Source organism: Tenrec ecaudatus, chromosome 12 (assembly GCF_050624435.1).
Source record: "Tenrec ecaudatus isolate mTenEca1 chromosome 12, mTenEca1.hap1, whole genome shotgun sequence".
Classification (NCBI taxonomy): Eukaryota; Metazoa; Chordata; class Mammalia; order Afrosoricida; family Tenrecidae; genus Tenrec; species Tenrec ecaudatus.
The window spans coordinates 63512-82344 of record NC_134541.1 but is presented as its reverse complement, the minus strand read 5'-3'; the positions used below and the strand labels follow the sequence as shown (position 1 = coordinate 82344).

The 18833-nt window shown below is 58.6% G+C and overlaps 2 protein-coding genes across 7 annotated transcripts; both read left to right on the top strand.

Moving 5' to 3' along the window:
* The first annotated feature begins 3138 nt into the window (after positions 1–3138).
* ABHD16B (abhydrolase domain containing 16B) lies at positions 3139–4551 on the top strand. Its single transcript, XM_075527897.1, has one exon. It carries the CDS (start codon positions 3139–3141, stop codon positions 4549–4551), a length of 1413 nt encoding a protein of 470 aa, XP_075384012.1.
* Positions 4552–7293: 2742 nt separating this feature from the next.
* TPD52L2 (TPD52 like 2) lies at positions 7294–17276 on the top strand. 6 transcript variants are annotated; one of them, XM_075528286.1, is made up of 8 exons: positions 7296–7454; positions 10008–10156; positions 11168–11316; positions 11637–11696; positions 13711–13812; positions 15457–15498; positions 16241–16289; positions 16687–17276. In XM_075528286.1, the coding sequence occupies exons 1-8, from the start codon at positions 7436–7438 to the stop codon at positions 16780–16782; spliced, it is 666 nt and encodes a 221-aa protein (XP_075384401.1). In that variant the 5' UTR covers positions 7296–7435; the 3' UTR covers positions 16783–17276. The 6 variants fall into 6 exon arrangements, with proteins under 6 accessions (XP_075384405.1, XP_075384401.1, XP_075384402.1 ...); XM_075528287.1 differs by having other exon boundaries at positions 16451–17276; XM_075528290.1 differs by lacking the exon at positions 11637–11696 and having other exon boundaries at positions 7294–7454.
* Positions 17277–18833: the final 1557 nt, after the last annotated feature.

The window sequence follows — 18833 nt, the reverse complement described above, 5'->3', positions numbered from 1 at the left end:
GCACAGCTCCTAGAGCCTGGGCACCACATCTGCTCAGGGAGGGCTACCCTGCCAGGCCTTGTCTGCCCTGCCCTGAGGCTGGCTCTCCCCTTCCATGCCTTCTCCAAGGCTAGCTCCTTCTGCACAGCAGACATCAGGGCCTCAGGGAGGCCTGGGGCACTGTGGAGGGAACCCCCTCCAAAGGGCTGGGGGTGGGGTGTGTGCTTGCCTGGGGAAGAAGGCCAGAGGTCACACAAGGCTGAGGTGGCTAGGGAGGAGGGGTACAGCTCCACCCATAGCCCTGTCACTTCTCCAAGCTGATGGGGAGGGGGCACAGGAGGTCATCACTGCTACAGCTGGTCCAGAGTGGGGGCTCTTGGCCAGAGCAGGGGGAGGGCTGCTTTCCTGTCACATGCCTTCCTGCCTCACAGCATGGCCCTGGGGTGGGGGGCTAGCACTCCAGGGCAGTCCTGGTGGGGTCAGGGGCTGGGCCAGCCCAGGCTGAGCCCCAAACCCCAGGGGCCAGCGGTTCCAGACTCCCCAACCTCTGCCTTACCCTCTTCCCAGGCTTCCTGCCTGTTTGCAGCTGGGGAGCTAGGGCTCTGGGCCCTAGAGGGGTGGGGGGCAGGTGGGCAGAGTCTGAGAACAGACCGGAAGGGAGGGTTGAGTGGGCAGCAGGTGCTCTTCTTGCGGGGTGAAGGCAATGTGGACTCCTGGCCCTTACCCTCCCCCACCCGCCCACAATCCAGATAAGATGGGGCCCTCTAGGCACCCACCCCCCACCCCTGTCTGAATCCTTGTGGAGAAGCAGGGTCTGGATTCCCCAATAGGTAGGTACTCTGCTCTCTTGGGTGGGGGTGGGGGGTGATTTTCTTGAGCTCATAGAAAAAGGGTGGGCCCTTTGGGGCCGCACCCCCACACCTCTACCTGAGCGCCATCTGAGAGATACCTGAGAAGTGTTCCAGAGGCCTCCACAGCCACACCTCACACATGGTTTCCTCTCCAGTCAGGGAGGACCCCACCACCATTTCCTTACCCTGCAGGCTTTCCCAGGGGCACTGCCTTGCTGCCAGCCCCCAGGACCCAGTGGAGAGGACCACAGGTCACAGGAGATAGTAGGGATGGGGCCTCACCAGATGACCAGGGAGCCCTGTGGTGTTCTAACCAAAGGTTCAGCAGTTCAACTCCATCAGCTGCACTCCAGAAGAAAGAGGAGGCTGTCTGCTCGTGCAAAGAGTCTCAGTCTCAGACACACACAGGGGCAGTTCTTCCCTGTCCCATAGGGTCGCTATGAGTTGGCATCAACTTGATGGCAGGTTTTTTTTTTAATCCTCCAAAAGTATTTTGGATTTACTTGATGTTAAGATGCTATAGAGCAATCCTGATCAAACTCAAGTGCTCGTGTGTGTGTGTGTGTGCATGGCAGAATACGGAATTTCAAATCCTCACGGAACCCAGATTTTCTGGAGTCATGGAGGCTGGGTTAGCCCCTGAAACTACAGTTTTGAGATAACTTTTAATCCTTAAACCCAAATCTGCCCTTCAAATCTTCCTTAAACCAAACAATATGTTAGCCTATTCAGTAACAAGCATTGGCCTTGAGGAGCCCTGGTGACAGAGTAGTTCCACATTGGGTCCATACAAAGTCAGCAGTTCAAAGCCACTAGCCGCTCCTCAGCAGATCGGGCTTACCACTCCCATAAAGAGTTACAGTTTCAGAAACTCATAGGGACAGTTGTGCTATGTCCTACGGCATCATTATGAGTTGACATCAACTTGATTTTGGTTGGTTTTGGTTTTATTGGCCTTGACCCCTATAGGGCCACTGACAGTAGCCACTTCGCAGGCCACTTAGGAAGCTCAGGGGCAACAGTCTGGAACAGAGGGAACACAGTGGTCATACAACTCGAAGAACAAAGTCAGCAGCTTGAATTGACCCTATAGACATCATCAAGTTGGAATATATGTTGCTGCGTGTACTTTCAACACTAATAACAACAACAATAATAATGAAACACTACTAAAGAATTGGACAACAGCTCCTCAGCTGATACCCAAACCGAGTGTGATTGGATGGGGCCAGCGTGCCCCACACCCTGACCTCTCTGTTGGGTTCCTGGGTCCCCAGGCCCTGGCAGGGTTTGCCAGTTGCTCTTGGGTTCACATTTCCCCTGCATCAGCTCTGAGTCTGGCTGCCTTCCCTAGGGCTCTCCTGTCGCTCTCACTTGGACTACGCTATGCAGAGAAACGGAGAACCTGCCGCATCTTTCCAGAAAAGAGGAAGGTACAGGCTGCAGTGTGGTTTAGGTGGGAGGGAGGGGGTCTAGGACCAGGGCCTGAAAAAGAGGAACACTGGCCAGGTGGGCTCCACCTGGAGGTTATCTTGCTGGTCACCACCACAGCAGAGAAATGTGGATCCAGGAAAGGTAGGGGTTCACCCCCTTTTCTGGGAAGGAGCGTGCAGAGGGTGAGGCTAGTAGACCTGGGGTTCCCATGGGGCTGTAAACCTGGGGACCCTGGCTAGGCCAATTCTCTAGGGCTTTCCAGGAGTGAAGCTGCAGGGGCAGTCAGGGGGCTGCTTCCCGGCAATGGGGGTAGGGTTCAGAGTGGTATAACCCACTGGTGAGCCCACAGCATCCTTGCAAACTTTTGACAGCTGACCCCAAGCCACTTCTTCCTGCTTCAGCCTGGGAGCCTCAGAAGGCTGTAAGGGGCAGAGAAGGCCCTGACCAGTGAGAGGTTCTGACGGTCTCTGGTCAGCCTACTGAAGGGCTCTAAAGGAAAGAGGGAAGTGGGTAGAACTCTGGGCATGGGGAGAGGCGGGCTGGGCAGGGCTCAGGGAGGGCGTGGCTGGTGCAAGGTCTGGGGGCAGGGCAGAACTTGGAGTCCAGAAGGCCGGCAAACCCTTTGTGGCCAGTCACCCAGGTATCACTTCTTTCCCCAGCAACTGTGACTCACAAAGCCACCTTCTGACACCACTCCTGTGCCTCCCCTCCCTTTCCATCACCTAGCAGGCACAGGTCACAAGGGCCATGCTGCGAGGGCGCATGCCCCACCCAGGCCCTGCTCAGCGCTGGCTCAGGCCTGTGTCTCTGGTGGGGACTCGAACCCTGCGAATGGGTGTAGGGCTCGTGTGCAGCGCCCCGAGCCTCAACGCCCATGTGTGTTATCTGCTTCGTGAAGGCGCTGATACACGTGTTCAAGGTCTACCTGACTGCCAACTACACCTACAACTTCCGGGGCTGGCCGGTGGACTTCCGCTGGGATGACGCGCACGCCGCCGGTGGGGGCGGCAACGGGCACCGTGCTTTGACATGCGCCGCGGCTGCTGCGGGCGTGTGGCTGCTGCAGGGTGCGGCACTGGGAGAGGACACGCCAGAGCGGCCCCCGCGAGCCACACGCAGCCAGATGCAATGCCTCCTGCAGCAGATCCGCGAGCTGCCTGGCCAGCTGGCCAGTTACGCGCTGGCCCACTCGCTGGGCCGCTGGCTGGTGTACCCCGGCTCCATGGCTCTCATGACGCGCGCGCTGCTGCCGCTGCTGCAGCAGGGCCAGGCGCGCCTTGTGGAGCGCTATCAAGGCCGGCGTGCCAAGCTGGTGGCCTGTGACGGCAATGAGATCGACACCATGTTCATGGATCGCCGCCAGCAGCCGGACAGCCACGGCCGCGGCCTGCACCTTGTGATATGCTGCGAAGGCAACGCAGGCTTCTACGAGATGGGCTGCTTGTCAGCGCCACTCGAGGCGGGCTACTCAGTGCTCGGCTGGAACCACCCAGGCTTCGGGGGCAGTACGGGCGCCCCCTTCCCACAGCATGACGCCAACGCCATGGACGTGGTGGTCCAGTACGCATTGCACCGCCTGCACTTCCCGCCAGCGCGCGTGGTAGTCTACGGCTGGTCCATCGGCGGCTTCACGGCCACCTGGGCCACCATGACGTACCCTGATCTGGGCGCGCTGGTGCTCGACGCCACCTTCGACGACCTGGTGCCGCTGGCGCTGAAGGTCATGCCCCACAGCTGGAAGGGACTCGTGGTGCGCACCGTGCGCGAGCACTTCAACCTGAACGTGGCCGAGCAGCTATGCTGCTACCCCGGGCCGGTTCTGCTCCTGAGGCGCACGCTGGATGATGTGGTCAGCACGTCGGGCTCCCTGCGCCCCCTGCCGCCCGGCAACGTGGAAGGCAACCGCGGCAACGAGCTGCTGCTGCGCCTGCTGCAGCACCGCTACCCCGCCGTGATGGCTCGCGAGGGCCGCACCGCAGTCACCCGCTGGCTGCGGGCCGGCAGCCGGGCGCAAGAGGCGGCCCTCTACGCACGCTACCGCGTGGACGACGAGTGGTGCCTGGCGCTGCTGCGCTCCTACCGAGCGAGCTGTGAGGAACAACTGGACGACCAGGAGGCCTGGGGGCCGCATGGGCTTACCTTCCCCTGGCTCGTCGGCCAGGGTCTGAGCACGCGACGACGCCGGCAGCTCGCGCTGTTCCTGGCCCGTAGGCACCTTAAGAACGTGGAGGCAACTCACTGCAGTCCGCTGGAACCTCAGGACTTCGAGCTGCCCTGGGTACTGTAGCCCACTTCTCCAAGTCTCCCCTGTGCACACACTCCACACCTGCCCTTTCTCACACCTCAGCGTGCCATAAAGATGGCGAATACCCACTGAGCCCAACAGGGATTTCTCTCAAGGAGGTGGACTCGGGTGGTGGTGGAGCGGAAGTACTCAGACCCTTGTGGGCCCCTCCTTGGGTGGCCTTCTGCCTTCTCCTCTCCCTCCCTCCTGCAAATACTTTTGGATCTCCCAATTCTCGGCCATCACTAAAGGGAATGTAAAAATGACCCTGACCCAGTTTGTGGCAATGCTGTGTGATGGGTGCTTTGATAATCACGAAAGGAAGCTGGGCACCTGGTTGGGGCCCGCAGGGCTCAGCTCCCCGTCCTTGTGCATGCAAGTCTCCCCAGGTGTGTGAGGAGCCTTTGCTCCCCACCTCTACAATGCTGACATCTGGGTCAAGTGTGTGGGATTATAAAGGGACTTTTCCTCAGCTTTGTCTCCCCCAAAGACATGCCAAACATTAGGGGCTTTTTGCCAACATATGGTGGGAGGTCAGATGTTTAGAGACACCCTACCAAAAGGCAGTCAGTCACTGTCTGGCTCTACCACAGGTAGGCCCCCTCCCTGCTGTAAGGACAATGTGCTACTTCTCCCTAAAGGCTTGAGACCATTAGCTTGGTTCCTGAAGGTGGAGTTTACACCCTACTGATAATGGTCTCTATAGTGAGCCAGAGAACTGGTCATACCAGCTCAGTGACATCCAAAGTTAGGCAGCCATCCTGAATCTAGGATCTGCCCTTCTTGTCACATGTGTACCCCCAAGCCCTCCTCTTCCTATTGCCCGGATACCCCTAGATCACCCCCTCCTATTACTATATTACCTATAATACAACCCTTTCCTGTGACATATGTCTTCACCTATAATTAGTGGGCTTGCATTCTCCCCCCCCCCATGAAGATACATAGGCCTTGGTTAGCAATAAAGAGCTCTCTCAAAAAAAAAAAAAAACAGCTCTCGGGCTCCCCCTTGACCTCTCATAGGTTCCCCCTCTCCTCTCTCATCCTTGCTCCCCTGTTTCCTTTCCCCTTGTCTTCCTCCCTCTCCCCCTATCTCCACATAGACCACCAAGCAGGGCTGAAGTGAACATGCTACCATGAAATGTGTCTGATTCTATTATTTCAATCTCTCTTTTATCTCTCATGCTATGACTTTACTATAATCTTTATTATTGCTGTACAATTGCGCCTATCGAACTGGCGATTAGTTGTGGGGGGGCTGTCCTTTCCCCCACAAAAGTGGGGGTGTCCCAGCTGTGCCATAGATTGGAGTGGCAAGGACACAAAGTAGCAGGTCTTTACAGGGTTACAGACACACCTGCACTGACTACCTGTTCCTGGCACAGGGCCTGACACCATCTGTGATTTACTTACTTTTCTCTGGTCCTGTCCTGTCCCTAGTCTTGGGCAGGCTGTGTGAGAATTAGAACGCAGAGATCCTACAAAGGCCAGTGGTTCAGGCCTAGTATTGGGAGCAGCGGGGTAGTGACAGGGCCTTTCCCTGAGAGCAGAAGAGGTACCCACAGGGCCTAGGGTGCCAGGAAGACACCTGCTCAGAGGAGTTAACTCGGTGAAGAGGGGTGGTGAGGTGGCTCTAATGTGGCATGCCGTGCTGGAGCCTGCAGGACAGGGCCAACTCTTACCTTTAATCTGAATACCAGTGAGGACTTTCTTCCAGAGCCAGTTACCAACTCAGGAAGGACGCTTGACTCAGGACAACAGAGCCACGTTCTGTGAGCTGCCTCTCTTTGGTGTCAGTCTGTGCGCAAGCCCCTAACCAACAGGGTGACCTGGGGCAAGTCATTTCCTATGCCTCAGCTTCCTCACCCGTATTGTGGGGAGAGTGCCAGACCCAGCTCAGGACTGCTGGGGTTAGGAAGTTAGCCAACATTTGGGTGTCACAGGAGGGGGTGTCCTTGAAGTGTGTGTGTCCATAGGAACTGGGAAGCACCAGGCCAGGGTTCCAGCATGAACCTGTGGGCTTGGTGCAGAGGAATGCAGGGACCAAGAGAACTCCAGCCACCAGATTTGGGCAGCGGGGGGCGGGGGGGGGGGCGGGGGGATAGAGGGCAGGTCTTTTTCTGTGAAACTCCCTATCAATAAGTTCTTGAGAAGTGCCTACTAAAGAACAGGCCACTAGGGGGCAGAGGCTGATCCTAAGGTGAGGAGGTCGAGCCTTGGAGGGATTTCCGGGAGTCTGTCTGTCTGACCCATGCAGGTGCGTGCGCCTAGAGTAAACGCTCTAGTTGAGTGGTTTCTGGCTTGGGCAGCCCCACATCTGCAGAGTACATTTTTTCAACGCTGTGATATTGGACGCAGAGTGCCTCTGGGTGGGTTCCAACACCCAACTTTTTGGTCAGCAGTGAGGGCTTAGCTGTTTGATACACAAGCAGCGGCAGCCCCCGCTTTCACCGTGCCCCGGGACCTAGTCCTGAATTTTCGTAGCGCCATCTTCGCAGATCCTCCCAGGCTCCTACTTCTTCGGGCGGCTCTACCTGCGCGTCAGGCTGGTGAAGTTAGTCACGGAGGGATTCCCTCAGATCCCGGCCTCGTTTTCTAGCGTCGTCCACAGCTTCAGCCTATCAGAGTGGAGCGACGAGCATAGATTAGGCCAAAACAATGCTCTTATTGGACGGCTTCCACGGAGGGGTGGGACCAGGGTGGGGCAAGTGTCCGGGCGGAAGTAGACCGGCGCGTCTCTGATTACGTAACTCAGCTGAGGCGGTTCCGCCCGTCGTGTGTACGCGGCGAGCAACTCTCCGCGCGACCCGCTTAGCTCGGCTCGCGCCCGCGCCCGCACCCGCACCCCCGGCCTCGACGTCTGCTGCAGCCCGGCCGCCGTCTGGACATGGACTCCACCGGCCAAGGTACCCTCTGGGCCCCGGCCCCGCGGGGGGGCCTGACGCCTGGCACTCCGCCCCTCCCGGGGTAGTCTCTCGGGCTCCCTGCCCCCGCAGCCCGGGCCACGCCGCCCGACGGTGGCCCCTCCTCAGTTCGCAGGGCACGGTCCCCGGAGAGTCTGGTGCTCAGACCGCCTCCCGGCCTCCGCTGAGGCGTCGGCGCCCGCATCGTCCCGCCTGCTCCGCCGCCTGTCCGCGCAGGGCTCCCGGGGGCCCTCCATCCGGCCCTGGATGCGGGCCGAGGGCCGCGGCGACTCCCGGGAGGCAGGGGAAACCGCCGTGAGCGGCGCCCCGTGGGTGCCAACGCGCCGGGCCCGGCCTATTTGGGAGAAGGGCGGAGCGAGGCCAGGCACACCCAGCGCCAGTCCCAGACGGGGTAGAGGGGCCCCCCAGCAGCGGCGGGAGAGGAGGGCCAGGGGGGAAGCGGGGCGTCTGTCTTCTGCTTGGGCGCTCAGTGCGGGAGGCGCCCTTCTGGGTGGGGACAGCTCTTCAGGCCAGGCAGCCCCCCTGGACATCCTGGGTTCTGGTACATTCTGGGGTTTTCTCCTGACGTCACGATGGAAGCCAGCACCAAACTCCTGTACGTTATGCTCTGCCTGAGTCAGGTTTAAGCAAGGAGGGCTGGAAGCAGGGGACCCAGGTAGGGAATGGAACCCAGGATGTTTCGTGGTGAGAACTGCAGCCTGAGATGAAACAAAATGGGAGTGGATTGAGGAACGGAAGAGCGAACTCCTCTGTAAACCTCCACCCAATTCTTAACCATAAGTTTAGAAATAGCAAAGAAGCAGATTCACAAGACAACGTCCACCTTTATGCTAAGCGTCAACGCACTGCATCCTGGTCGATGGGGTTCTAGGAAATATTTACAGAGCACATACTATGTGCCTGACTTCTGCCCTGGCCTGCTAACCTAAAGATAGGCGGTGTGCATCCACGCAGCAGTTCCGCAGAATAAGGGTCTGGCTGTCTACTCTTAAGATGCCAAAAGCTTCAGTGACTCATAGTCACACTGTAGGACCTTGTGGGTTTCCAAGACTAACTCAACTGAGTAGGAAACTTTATTTGGTTCCCAAGGAGTGGCTGGTGGTTTTGAAACGCTGACCTTGAGGGTAGCAGTCGAATGCATAATCCATTACACCTCTGGGGCTCCCTCCCTTCAGACAGCAGCCCCGAAGCCCGGTGGAGCACAGTTCTGTTCGGTGCACCCAACGTGCCATACATGGCCGTGGGTCCTTGCTTTGTTTCCGGACAGACCCGAGGCTGAGCCCATTTCTCCAGGGACCTTTTTCCGGTTCCAGCACAGGCTCTGAGAGAGCTGGGAACCCCCCATTGAGAAGAATTGTAGGCTCTGAGTTTGCCCAGGGCCTTGGCCTCATGCCCCCTCTGGCCTCAGGCCCTGCTCTGTAAACAAAGCTGTGGGACTGTATCAGCCCATGGGGAGCTTGGCAGTCTCCTGCCAGCTTGTGCAGGACCGGTACATTTCTGCCAATTGCCCGGTTTCTGTCTGGCTATAATTTCTGTGGGGTCAATTTAGCCTCTTAGGAACTGGTCAAGGACCTTAACTTAAAAACAAAAACACGGGGTGAATATTATAATGATTTCAAGGCGCTCGTTGAACTTAAGTAGGCCTACCATAGTGGCAATGTAGGCTGTTCTCCATCGAAAGTCAGATCAGTAGATAAGGGGGGAAAAGGCCCAGTTCACGCAAGCCCCGTAGAATGCGTCCAGGCATGTGGGCACGCAGTTCCACCTCCACCTCCACTCACAGGGAAGGAGACGCATGGAAGTGAGGTTTGTGGTTTGAGGGGAAACTTACTTTCTACAGGCTCTAGGATTTCTGTAGTCAACCCACAAAACTGCATTTATAGGCATTTTTGTTTTACATACTGAGTCTGTAGCAAGGAAGTGTGGATATTGAGTCTAGGCAGTAACTGGTGAGACAGAAGAGGGGCTCTGCCCGATAGTGGCTGTATCTGGCTGGCTGTCCTGTGAAAGGGGGAGGAGAGTACAAGAAGAGCCCCCAGCCTGAGCTGGCAAGACCCCACTGTGCCCAGAGTATGCTTGCACCTTCTGGTGGGCACAGTGGGCTGGACATAGGGACTTGGCTACGCTGGCTCCCTGCAGCGGCTGGCACAGGCTTGTTGCCTGGCACTGTCATGGGGGCCCTGGCAGCAGTTGGGTAGAAAGTGAGGGTTGAGTCTCACTGGAAGGTGGACGAGCTGGCGGCACCACTGCTTGTTTGTGTCTCAATTTGCTGCCTCCAAAGCTCATGCCCCCGGGACACAGGTAGCTGTCAAGCACCTCCCCGGGGCCCAGAAGCAGTGCTCCTGGTAGAATGTGGGAACAGGCTGCCCTCCCTTGATGACCAATCAGAACCTTCCAGAAAAGAGGCTTTGTTGCCACTAGTCTCTCCCTGGCCCCTTCGCCAGCATCTGCCCTTCCACCTTCATGGAGACCCCAGCCCTGTTTGCTTATTGACTGACAGCTGCCTCTTCGCTCTGACCTTGCTGTGTCTGCTAGATATCAACCTGAACTCGCCTCACAAAGGCCTGCTATCCGACTCCATGGTGGACGTCCCTGTGGACTCGGGCGGGGCAGCCCGGGCCCCTGCCACCCCTGAGGGTCTGACGGAGTCTGAGGAGGAGGAGCTCCGTGCCGAGCTTGCCAAGGTGAGGCATGGCCTGGGGGTAGCAGGCAGGGGGCTGGTGCTTCAGACCCCAGAGAATGGCAGGGCTGTCTGCCTTGGTTCTTCATTAATCTTTGAAAAACACTGTATTACAAAAAAAATTAAACTCTACTTGCCCCGCAGTAGGAGTCCCTAAAGAGGAACATCAGAGTCGAGGGCAAGAGCCTTGGCATGGTTTTTCATCCCAAGAGGATGGTCCCCTGTTCTATCTCCTGCAACTCAGCCCTAGGTGGTAGCTCCCGTTCGCCTCCAAATATCATTGGAGCCTGAGCCCAGCTGGGTAGCAGAGGGCGAAGGGACCAGGGGCAAGTCACCCAGGGCTGTGTGCTGCTTCAGACCCGGAAGCCACCCAAGGTTTTCAGGGCATGGCAGCTTTGCGCTGCGGACAGGCTGGGAGGTTCGTGCAGAGAGGCGAGACTGGGCGGGCTCGGGGCCCTCTGGACAGGCCACTTTGAATCTAAGTGGACTCTTGAGTAGGGAGTTAGCCTCATTTGGAGTCTCTGACATGGGAGCTGCCCTTAGGTGAGCATGTGATTACCTTTTGTTATTTCTCTTTTGACCTTTTTTTAAAAGCAAGCCTCAGTGGGTGTGGGCCCCTCGCTGTTATTGAGGGCCCACCGCAGCTCCTGTTGCCAGAAAGACAGGTGCTGAGTTTAGGAGAGCTTGTCGGGAGCAACAGGGCTTCTGGTGGCCCTGCTGTGAGCACTGCAGAGACTGTTGTCTGGCCTGTGAGAGGGGCCAATACTGACTCAGGGATGAGACGGCATAGTGCGCTCTCCCTAGCCTTCCCTGTGTCCCTGCGGCGGCCTCTACCCTTGCACGTGCAGCCCCTCACAGCTGTAGGTGGCCCTCCACCTGCTCCGAGCCTGAGGGCAGAGGTGAGGCTCAGTGCCCAGTGAGCTCCCTGGGCGAGCTGTTCAGCTGGACTCGAGCTGCAGCCCCGAGCGGGTGCCCTGGGGCTGTGCCCTGAGCAGCCCTGCATGTGCCTTTGCAGGTGGAAGAGGAGATCGGCACGCTGCGACAGGTTCTGGCGGCCAAGGAGCGCCACTGCGGGGAGCTGAAACGGAAGCTGGGCCTCTCGGCCCTGGATGGGCTGCGGCAGAACCTGGCCAGGGGCTGGCAGGATGTGCAGGGCTCCAGCGCGTAGGTGCCCCCTGGCTGGTGGTGGTGGGAAGGCATAGCAGAGAGGCCCTTGGATGGGCCTGGCTACCTTTACACGGAGCCTGTGAGTCGGCCTGCAGGGTACCTCCTCCTCCAGAGGCAGCCTGGCTGTGCCCTGTGACCAGGTGTGCCTCCCTGCCCACAGGGATGAGCCCAGCCAGGCTCTCACCCCTGTGTGCCCAGAAGGGGGCAGTGTGGCTAGCTCTTCCTGCCAGTCCTCTGTTTGCTCCTGAGTCCACGGGCAGCAGGAAGCTGGAGTGGACAGTTTTTCTAAGTTGCTCACCCCAGACTTTCTGTTTTAGCTACATGAAAACTTCTGAGAAACTTGGAGAGTGGAATGAAAAAGTGACCCAGTCTGACCTGTGAGTGCCTGTGGCCTGGCTAGTACCACCCTCTCCTCCCACTCCATCCATAACCTCCCCTCATTCTCTCCCTCCTCTCCCACCCTCTTCTTCCTCCTCCAACCCCTTTGCCCACTTCTCTCCCACCTCTCCTCCCACCCTTCCTCCTCCGCCTCTCACCCTCCTGACTCACCTGCCCAGGTGGTAGGAGCCTGTATGCTTGGTGGAGACGGCGTTCTGCAGGTCTTACTTGAGTCGCCACTGAAGCTCCTTACTGCTGAGCCAGGGTGCTGGGTTTCACCCTAGGCAGTAGCTGCTGTGAACTTGTTCTGTTGATTGTATCCTCTATGGGGTCCTCGGAGCATGGCTCCCTGTCCTTGTGTCACGTCTGGAGGGAACTCTTTTCCTTCTGGAAGGGGCTCCAGTGATGGTCACGTGGGGGTGAGCAGCTGTGAGTGGTGGGGGCCTTGCTGCAGAGTGCTGCACTGGCTCCAGGGATGGTGACACCTCCCCAACTCTGTCCAGCCCTCGGGAACTCGAGCGTGGGAGGATGGTCCCTGTGTGGACTGAGGGGCAAGTCTATATCTGCTTGGTTCTGCTCCACCCGGAGGGGAGGCTGAGGCTTGCCCAGACTGGGGGTGGGGGTAAGGGAGTACTTCTTGAAGTCCTCTGACAGTGACTCCTTCACCTGTGTGATGGACCGGCTCTGAGCTACCTGCAGACGTATGAGCTTGCAGGGGGGTTGGGGGTTGGCATTCCAAGTGTGCCCAGACGTCAGTCTCTGGAGGGCCGCTAACCCATGATGGAGTGACACTGTGTAGCAAGTAGGCTCTGGAAGAGGAGCTCCCAGGGGCTGTCACCACCCAGGCCTGTCCCTACCTCTTGCTGGAGCTGGAGCCAATGCTGGTGGTATAGAAGTTGCTCTCAGGTCCATGAGGAACAGCAGCCCCCTGGCTGTAGGGTCCCCAGAAGAGTACCGCAGAAGCCGACGGGAGCCCTTGGGAGCTGTAATGGCCTGTGGGCATCTCTGGAACCACGCTCACCCGTGGGACCTTGTCTGTGCCCAGAGCTCGGGCATGGGTATTCTGAGGCCATGCTGGTCCTGACCGTGGCCTGCAGGAGGACTGGCTGGCAGTGAGGCCCCTGGGTTAGCCTCAGGCCTAGATGCAGAATCTGATGTTTATTAGTGATTGATTTCAGGAAAATCAGAAGCATTTTCTTCAGTGAGTGTTTTAGGATTTATTTTCTTCCCTTTGCTAACCGCTTCCAGGTTTTCTAATATGGGTAATACTGGGCAGGCGTGGGATGGGGTGGGGTGGGAGGTGTGGAAGAGCCCAGAGGTATGGCAAAGCAGGGATGCACATTATCCTGGATCATGGGTTGCAGTATAAACGTTTTTAACTGCCAGGGGAGCGCTGAATCATTTGTTTCTGGAGAAGGGGCCTCCAGGAAGTTTCCCAAGTACCGTGCTGGGCAGCCTCTCGTGGATTTGAGACCTGGGCCTCCTGGGACCCCAAGAGACCCCTGGGGGGTCTGGAGGGCAGTCTCTGGGGTGGGGGGTGGTGGGCAAGGCTTGCTGTGGCAGCAGTGGGTGGTACGGCAGGAGGCTGTGGACCAGCGGGAGCCTGGGTGGAGGCTGCTGCTGGTGATGGAGAGACACAGGTATCTTCCCAGGTGAGTGGAAGGAGTGCCTGGTGGTGACAGGGCCTGGTGGCACTGGTTGGGGCTGGAGGTCTCATACCTGGGTGGTGCCTGTGGCTCTGGGATCTATGTGGGGGGAGGGCTTTGACAGGTCGGTGAGGAGGTGCTGAGAGCACCCACCCCTGCCTGCAAGACCTCACATGGCTGTAGGAATAGAGCTGGAAGATGGGCTTGTCAGGTTGAGGAGCACAGCTGGGCATCCCTGGCTCCATTCTGCACACCGTAGGGCAGGTGCCTGCTCCCCTCCTCTGTCAGTGCTGGAGGGCCTGAGTGTGACCGGGACTGCGATGGCTTCCCCTCTCCCCACTTGATGGACTTGTGTTGCCCCTGCCAGCTACCGGAAGACGCAGGAGACCCTCTCGCAGGCGGGACAGAAGACCTCAGCAGCTCTCTCCACCATGGGCTCCGCCATCAGCCGAAAGCTTGGCGACATGAGGTGAGGCCACCCCTTCTCATCACTATGTGCTCACTGTGGGCAGAGATGGTCGTCAGTGACCTGTTGTGGTGGGGACCGCTCCGGACTGGTGGGGCTGCTTTTGCAGAGGCTTGGCTGAAGGTAGTTATTGGGGACCGGTACAGCTGGGCCACTCATTTCTGGCCCCTCACTGACCTTACCTGTTTTTCAGGCATGGTGGTGAGGAGGGCATGATGATGGGCATGGTGGTGAGGAGGGCTGGCACCTGGTGGCTGCTGTGCCTGGTCCCCGTGTTTGAGGGCATGGGGTGTCCTGTAGGAAGAACCCCAGGACACACACCAGGCCCAGCTGAGAGAAGGCTCTGAGAGTGGTCCCTAGAGGTATTCCCCACCACCTGTGGCAGTGGCATCCCCGGAGAGACTAGACAGGGCTTGCCTTGAGTGTTTCCCCTCCTCCTCACTGCTGGGGCTGCCCTTCACTTGCCGTGAGGCCCTGTTTGTCTGTTGGGCACGGGTGTGTGTGCGCCAACTCCTGCTGTGCACTGCTGGCTGCTGTTGAGAGGGCAGCCTCCACCACCACATCCCCCCTCCCCCGGCCTTGTGCCCACCCCCCCTACAAGCTCCCACCTAGTCCACCCTCAGAGTTACAGGCCTCCCCGTCCCTGTTGCTCTGGCAGGATCCGTGTCCCCTGTGTCGTCCTGCTGGGTTTGTCAGCGTGGCAGTGCGGTGGGTTTGGGTGGGAGGATGGGCCCCTAGCGCCACTTGAGCCCCCCAGATGCAGTGGGCAATATGATTTCTGGAAGGAAGAACTGGGGTGGTTGTCTGTCCTCCCCATCCTACCCTCTCCAGCCCTACCACGCAGGTCATGGGTGTCAGCCTGTAGACTGGTGTGCGCACCAGGCCTCCTGTGTGTGGGTGGTAGGGCTCCTGGCTGTTTCCGCTGTCTCACAAGGTGGCCATCCTGCTCTCAAGGCCAGGGTCAGCTTGTGAAGGAAGGACGGGGTTGGGGTCCAGTGACCCATTGTGGACACTGAGTCAGGGCTCCTGGGTTCCTGTTGTCAGTGTCTTTGACCCTCGTGGGGCTGCCCCTCTGACCTGCTTTCTCCTTTCCTCTTGCTGCTGCGTCTCAGGGCCCATCCCTTCTCAAACTCCTTTAGGTAAGACTGGCTAGTGGGAACTGGTCCTGCGGGTGGACGTGGCGATAAGACCCTCTCAGCCCAGCCATGCTTCTTCCCCCACATGACCCTGCAGGGTCACCTTGAGTCACAGCCAGCAGCTGTGGCTGCCTCGCCTCACTGCACATGTACAGGCCTCGTGCGGCCAGCAGCCTGTCTGGCTGTCCCTGAGAGCCCTCCCTCGGGCGGGGCTCGTTGCTGGGCCAGAACATCCTCGAGATTTTTTTAGGTTCACATGACACCCAGTGGGTGCCGCAAGGGCTTCTATGCCCAGACCCACTCTGGTCCCTGTCCTGGCCATGTCTATCTGTACAGTTTCCTGTGTCCCCTCAGTACCCCAGTGCTGGCTGATCACCGGCACTTTGGTCCAGTAGCACATCTCCTCTGGGGGTGAGTGAGGAGCTGGGGTCCTGCCTCACAGCCCCGTTAGGGCTTGCCTCGGTGAGTGGTATTAACTGTCGCTTCCTTCTTTCGCCACGCTTCCAAGCAGCAGCTACTCCATCCGCCACTCCGTCAGTATGCCGGCCATGAGGTAACGTGTGCCATCTGCCCGGGCCGGGCTCTCTGACCGGCCCCCGCCCTCTCCCCCCGCCATCGTGAGGGCCTTGGAAAGGGCTCGTCTCCTTGAGATGAGCAAGAACTAGTGCGGGCACTGTGCCCTGGCACTCTGCCCATGTGCAGCAGGGTCAGCTGTCCGGGACAGGGGGCCTGATGTCCTCTGGGCCTTGGCCTAGGGAACTGAGGGCGCCTCAGCTACCCAGGGCCACAGTTGTGCTGCCGCCTCTGCTGTGCTTTGAGGCCCCAGTTGGAGACAGCTCTCCTTGCTGGCCCCCAAGATAATCTGGTGTGCTTCCCCCTCTCCTGGCAGGCCTGGGGTACTGAAGGCCAGGGGCCCGCACTTGGGGTGGGTGGACTGCTTGGCTGGCCTGTTTATGCTGCTGTCCCAGAATCCACCTGGGTTTCCTTCCGTTCTGAGAATCATACGGGAAGAGCCCCTGGGACTTTATAACCCAAATATGAAAAGCCGGAGGCTGTATCATCTGCGCGGAAGCTGTGCCCCATGCCCTGCCTTGCACAGTCGCTGTGGGGGCTGAGGGTAGACGCATGCCCCGGTCCCAGGGGAGCTCCCCACATGGGCTGATGGCCATGGCTGGCCTTGGTTCCTATGCAGGGACAACTCTAGATGATCTGGCTGTGCTCCAGGGGGCCATCAGCTCCAGGGTCAACTCAGCTGGGAGCCTCAGCTCAGCAGCCCCACCCACCCTGTCTTGCAGGAACTCTGCAGCTTTCAAGTCCTTTGAAGACCGTGTGGGGACCGTCAAGGTACTGTACTGTCGCTGTCCTTGGGACCTCTTGACAGACAGGTGTGTGTGTGTGTGTGTGTGTGTGTGTGTGTTGTCACGTGCAGTGGTTAGGAACTCATACTAGGGGCCCCATGTGTCCCTGGGTGACATCTGCAAAACCCTAGTCCCTTGTGATGACAGGACACGGACACAGCCAGAACACAAGACCCTCCGACCCACCAGGAACCCCCAGTGTCCTCGTAGAGCCCCATCTCCCCTGCCCCACCCCTCCTGCTCGGCTGGGTGACTGCATTTGGAGCCTGTCCAGGAATGCAGCCGAGCCCAGTGGGACCAGCTGGGCGGGTCGCCCCAGTGTGGTCTGCAGCCCCGTTGGAGGAGGCCCAGCTCTGCTCCCCCTGGCCATCTTCCCTTTGCAGTCTAAAGTCGCAGGTGGGAGAGAGAATGGCAGCGATCACCTTCCTTCTCCAACCGGAAGTGGGGACAAGCCCCCGGTGGATCACACCCCTTTCTAAGCCCCAGCAGCTTTGCCCAGCCACGGAACACGCTGAAGCACCCTGAGCCTGCCTCCATTGCAGTTCACCCCCAGGAACACCTACCAGCCCCCTGGGGGGCAGGGGGAGCAGCTGGCCCATGTGAGGACATGCACCAGGCCATGTGGGCCGGCTCGTCTCCAGCACACTGTGCCACCCTTTCTGGGGGTCTCCTGGCTCTCGAACCCATGGCCACACTCCTTGGCAGCAGGATGTGAAGATGCGGGGAGAGAAGTGGCCCTTCCTGGGCTGCCACCTTGTCTACCACACCCAGGAGTGCATCACCAGAGCCACGGTTTAACTCCAAAACGCCAAACAAGAGGACTTGCACGCCCTCTGTGCGGTCCCCAGGAAGGACAGATACCATGTTAGCGGCCTCATCGATACCCTAACGATCTAGCTTTAACGGAAGTAAATCCTTTATTTTTCAAACACAGTGGACTTTTCAGAAATTAAAACTGAGCAAAGCAACTTTAGCTTCGTAGTGAGAGCCTGCTTTCCTTGGACTCCGCTGAAGTACACAACCCACATGTCTTCTGCTTTATTGTGTAGAACAGTTTTACGCGAACATACTCTGGCCATGTTGGCAGCTGGCAGGGCTGGGGCCAGCCCAGGGGCAGCCATGCTAGCCAGCATGTTCTCTTTCTGACCAGCCGCCTGCCCATCCCACTGCACTTGTTTCTCCCTCTGCCCACAAAGTGCCCCACTTGGTCCCACTGTACTGCCTTGAAGTGGCCTGACCCTGGAGAGTAGCAACTGGTTGCCACCCCAGCGCCCTCTTGTTTACTGCTCATACTGGGTGGGCAAGAAGTGGAGCCCACCCTCATGGGACAAGTCAGGGGTGGGTGGTCAGGACCAGCTGGAACCTCTGCTCCCCTTCCCCAGGAGCTGTGCTGGGGCAGCAGCTGGCAGTGTGACCTGGGGCACAGCTACGTGCCCCAGCAGCTCAGGCAGGGTGGTCACTGCTCCAGAGAAGCAGGGTGACACCGCTTCTTCCCACAGCACTCCAGTTTCGCCCTCACTTCACCACCGAGGCCTAGAGGAGAGGGGTGAGAGAGGATGCTGGCTACAAGGACATTGCTGGCTGGCCTTTCACATGGCGGGAGGGGGGGTGTCTGTCAATAAATCATTTCATTAGGGGAAAGTCTCCAGCTTGTATGTTTCACCCCCTTGGGGAGCAGACAATGGACCAGTGAGGACAGCAAAGCAGATAGCCCACGTAGGTGACAGATCAAGACCTCGGGAGTCACCAGAGGGCACTGGGACCCCATGATCAGGTCTATGGTCAGTGGGCCTTGGGAGGGGCTTGAAGAAAAAGAATCCCAGGGGTCTAGTGTGCAGGGTTGCTGGCTGGCACCCTGGGGTAGGGAGGGAACCTTGGTTAGTGTCTCTTCGAGTCCCCCAGGCAGCCAGCTACAGGAGGGGTTGGGTCTCGGACATGCGTACCTGGTCTGCCTTGTAGAGGAGTTGGGTGAACCTGCTAGTCCCTGACAGGTTGGAGGAGGTGGGGCGCTGCAGGTGAAGATGGAGGCCTGAGGCCCCTGAAAGCCCAGAGGAGCAGTAAAGTGGCTTCTGAGGAATTGTTGGCCTTATACCATGAGGAGCCAAGATGACTAACAAGAAGGGGCTGCCGCTTGGGGTGGTTCCAGACGGCAGTGATAGCAGATCCTCTGAGAGTGAGTTAGGAGACTTGGGATGTGCTCCTGGCGAGGGGTTCCCCAGCGTGACGAGCTAGCGTCTCCTTGTGTGTTGAAGTTTATTGTCCTCTGTTCACCTTGTGTGACAACCCTGCCCTGACTGGCCTGCTCTTGCAGTGGTTCTTCAAGAATGCTTCCTACACAGCTGCAGGCAGAGCTCTGCCAAGAGCCCCTCTGAATGTAGTGAAAGACAGGGTATACGAAAGAACACCTTCCACCTGTTGAAATGAGCGGCCACATTAGTGACGTGAGGGTCCCATGGCCTGAGGCTCTAAACCCGGTGGAGCTGGTTTACGACCATGTCCATGACTCCAGGTAGGTCTTTTGCTCTGAAGT

Bases quoted from the DNA above. Each gene is read 5' to 3' on its own strand.
- ABHD16B (XM_075527897.1), top strand. From the start codon at position 3,139: ATGTGTGTTATCTGCTTCGTGAAGGCGCTGATACACGTGTTCAAGGTC.
- TPD52L2 (XM_075528286.1), top strand. The intron at 13,813-15,456 runs GTGAGGCCACCC...GCTTCCAAGCAG, and splicing joins CGAAAGCTTGGCGACATGAG to CAGCTACTCCATCCGCCACT. The intron at 16,290-16,686 runs GTACTGTACTGT...TTCCCTTTGCAG, and splicing joins ACCGTGTGGGGACCGTCAAG to TCTAAAGTCGCAGGTGGGAG.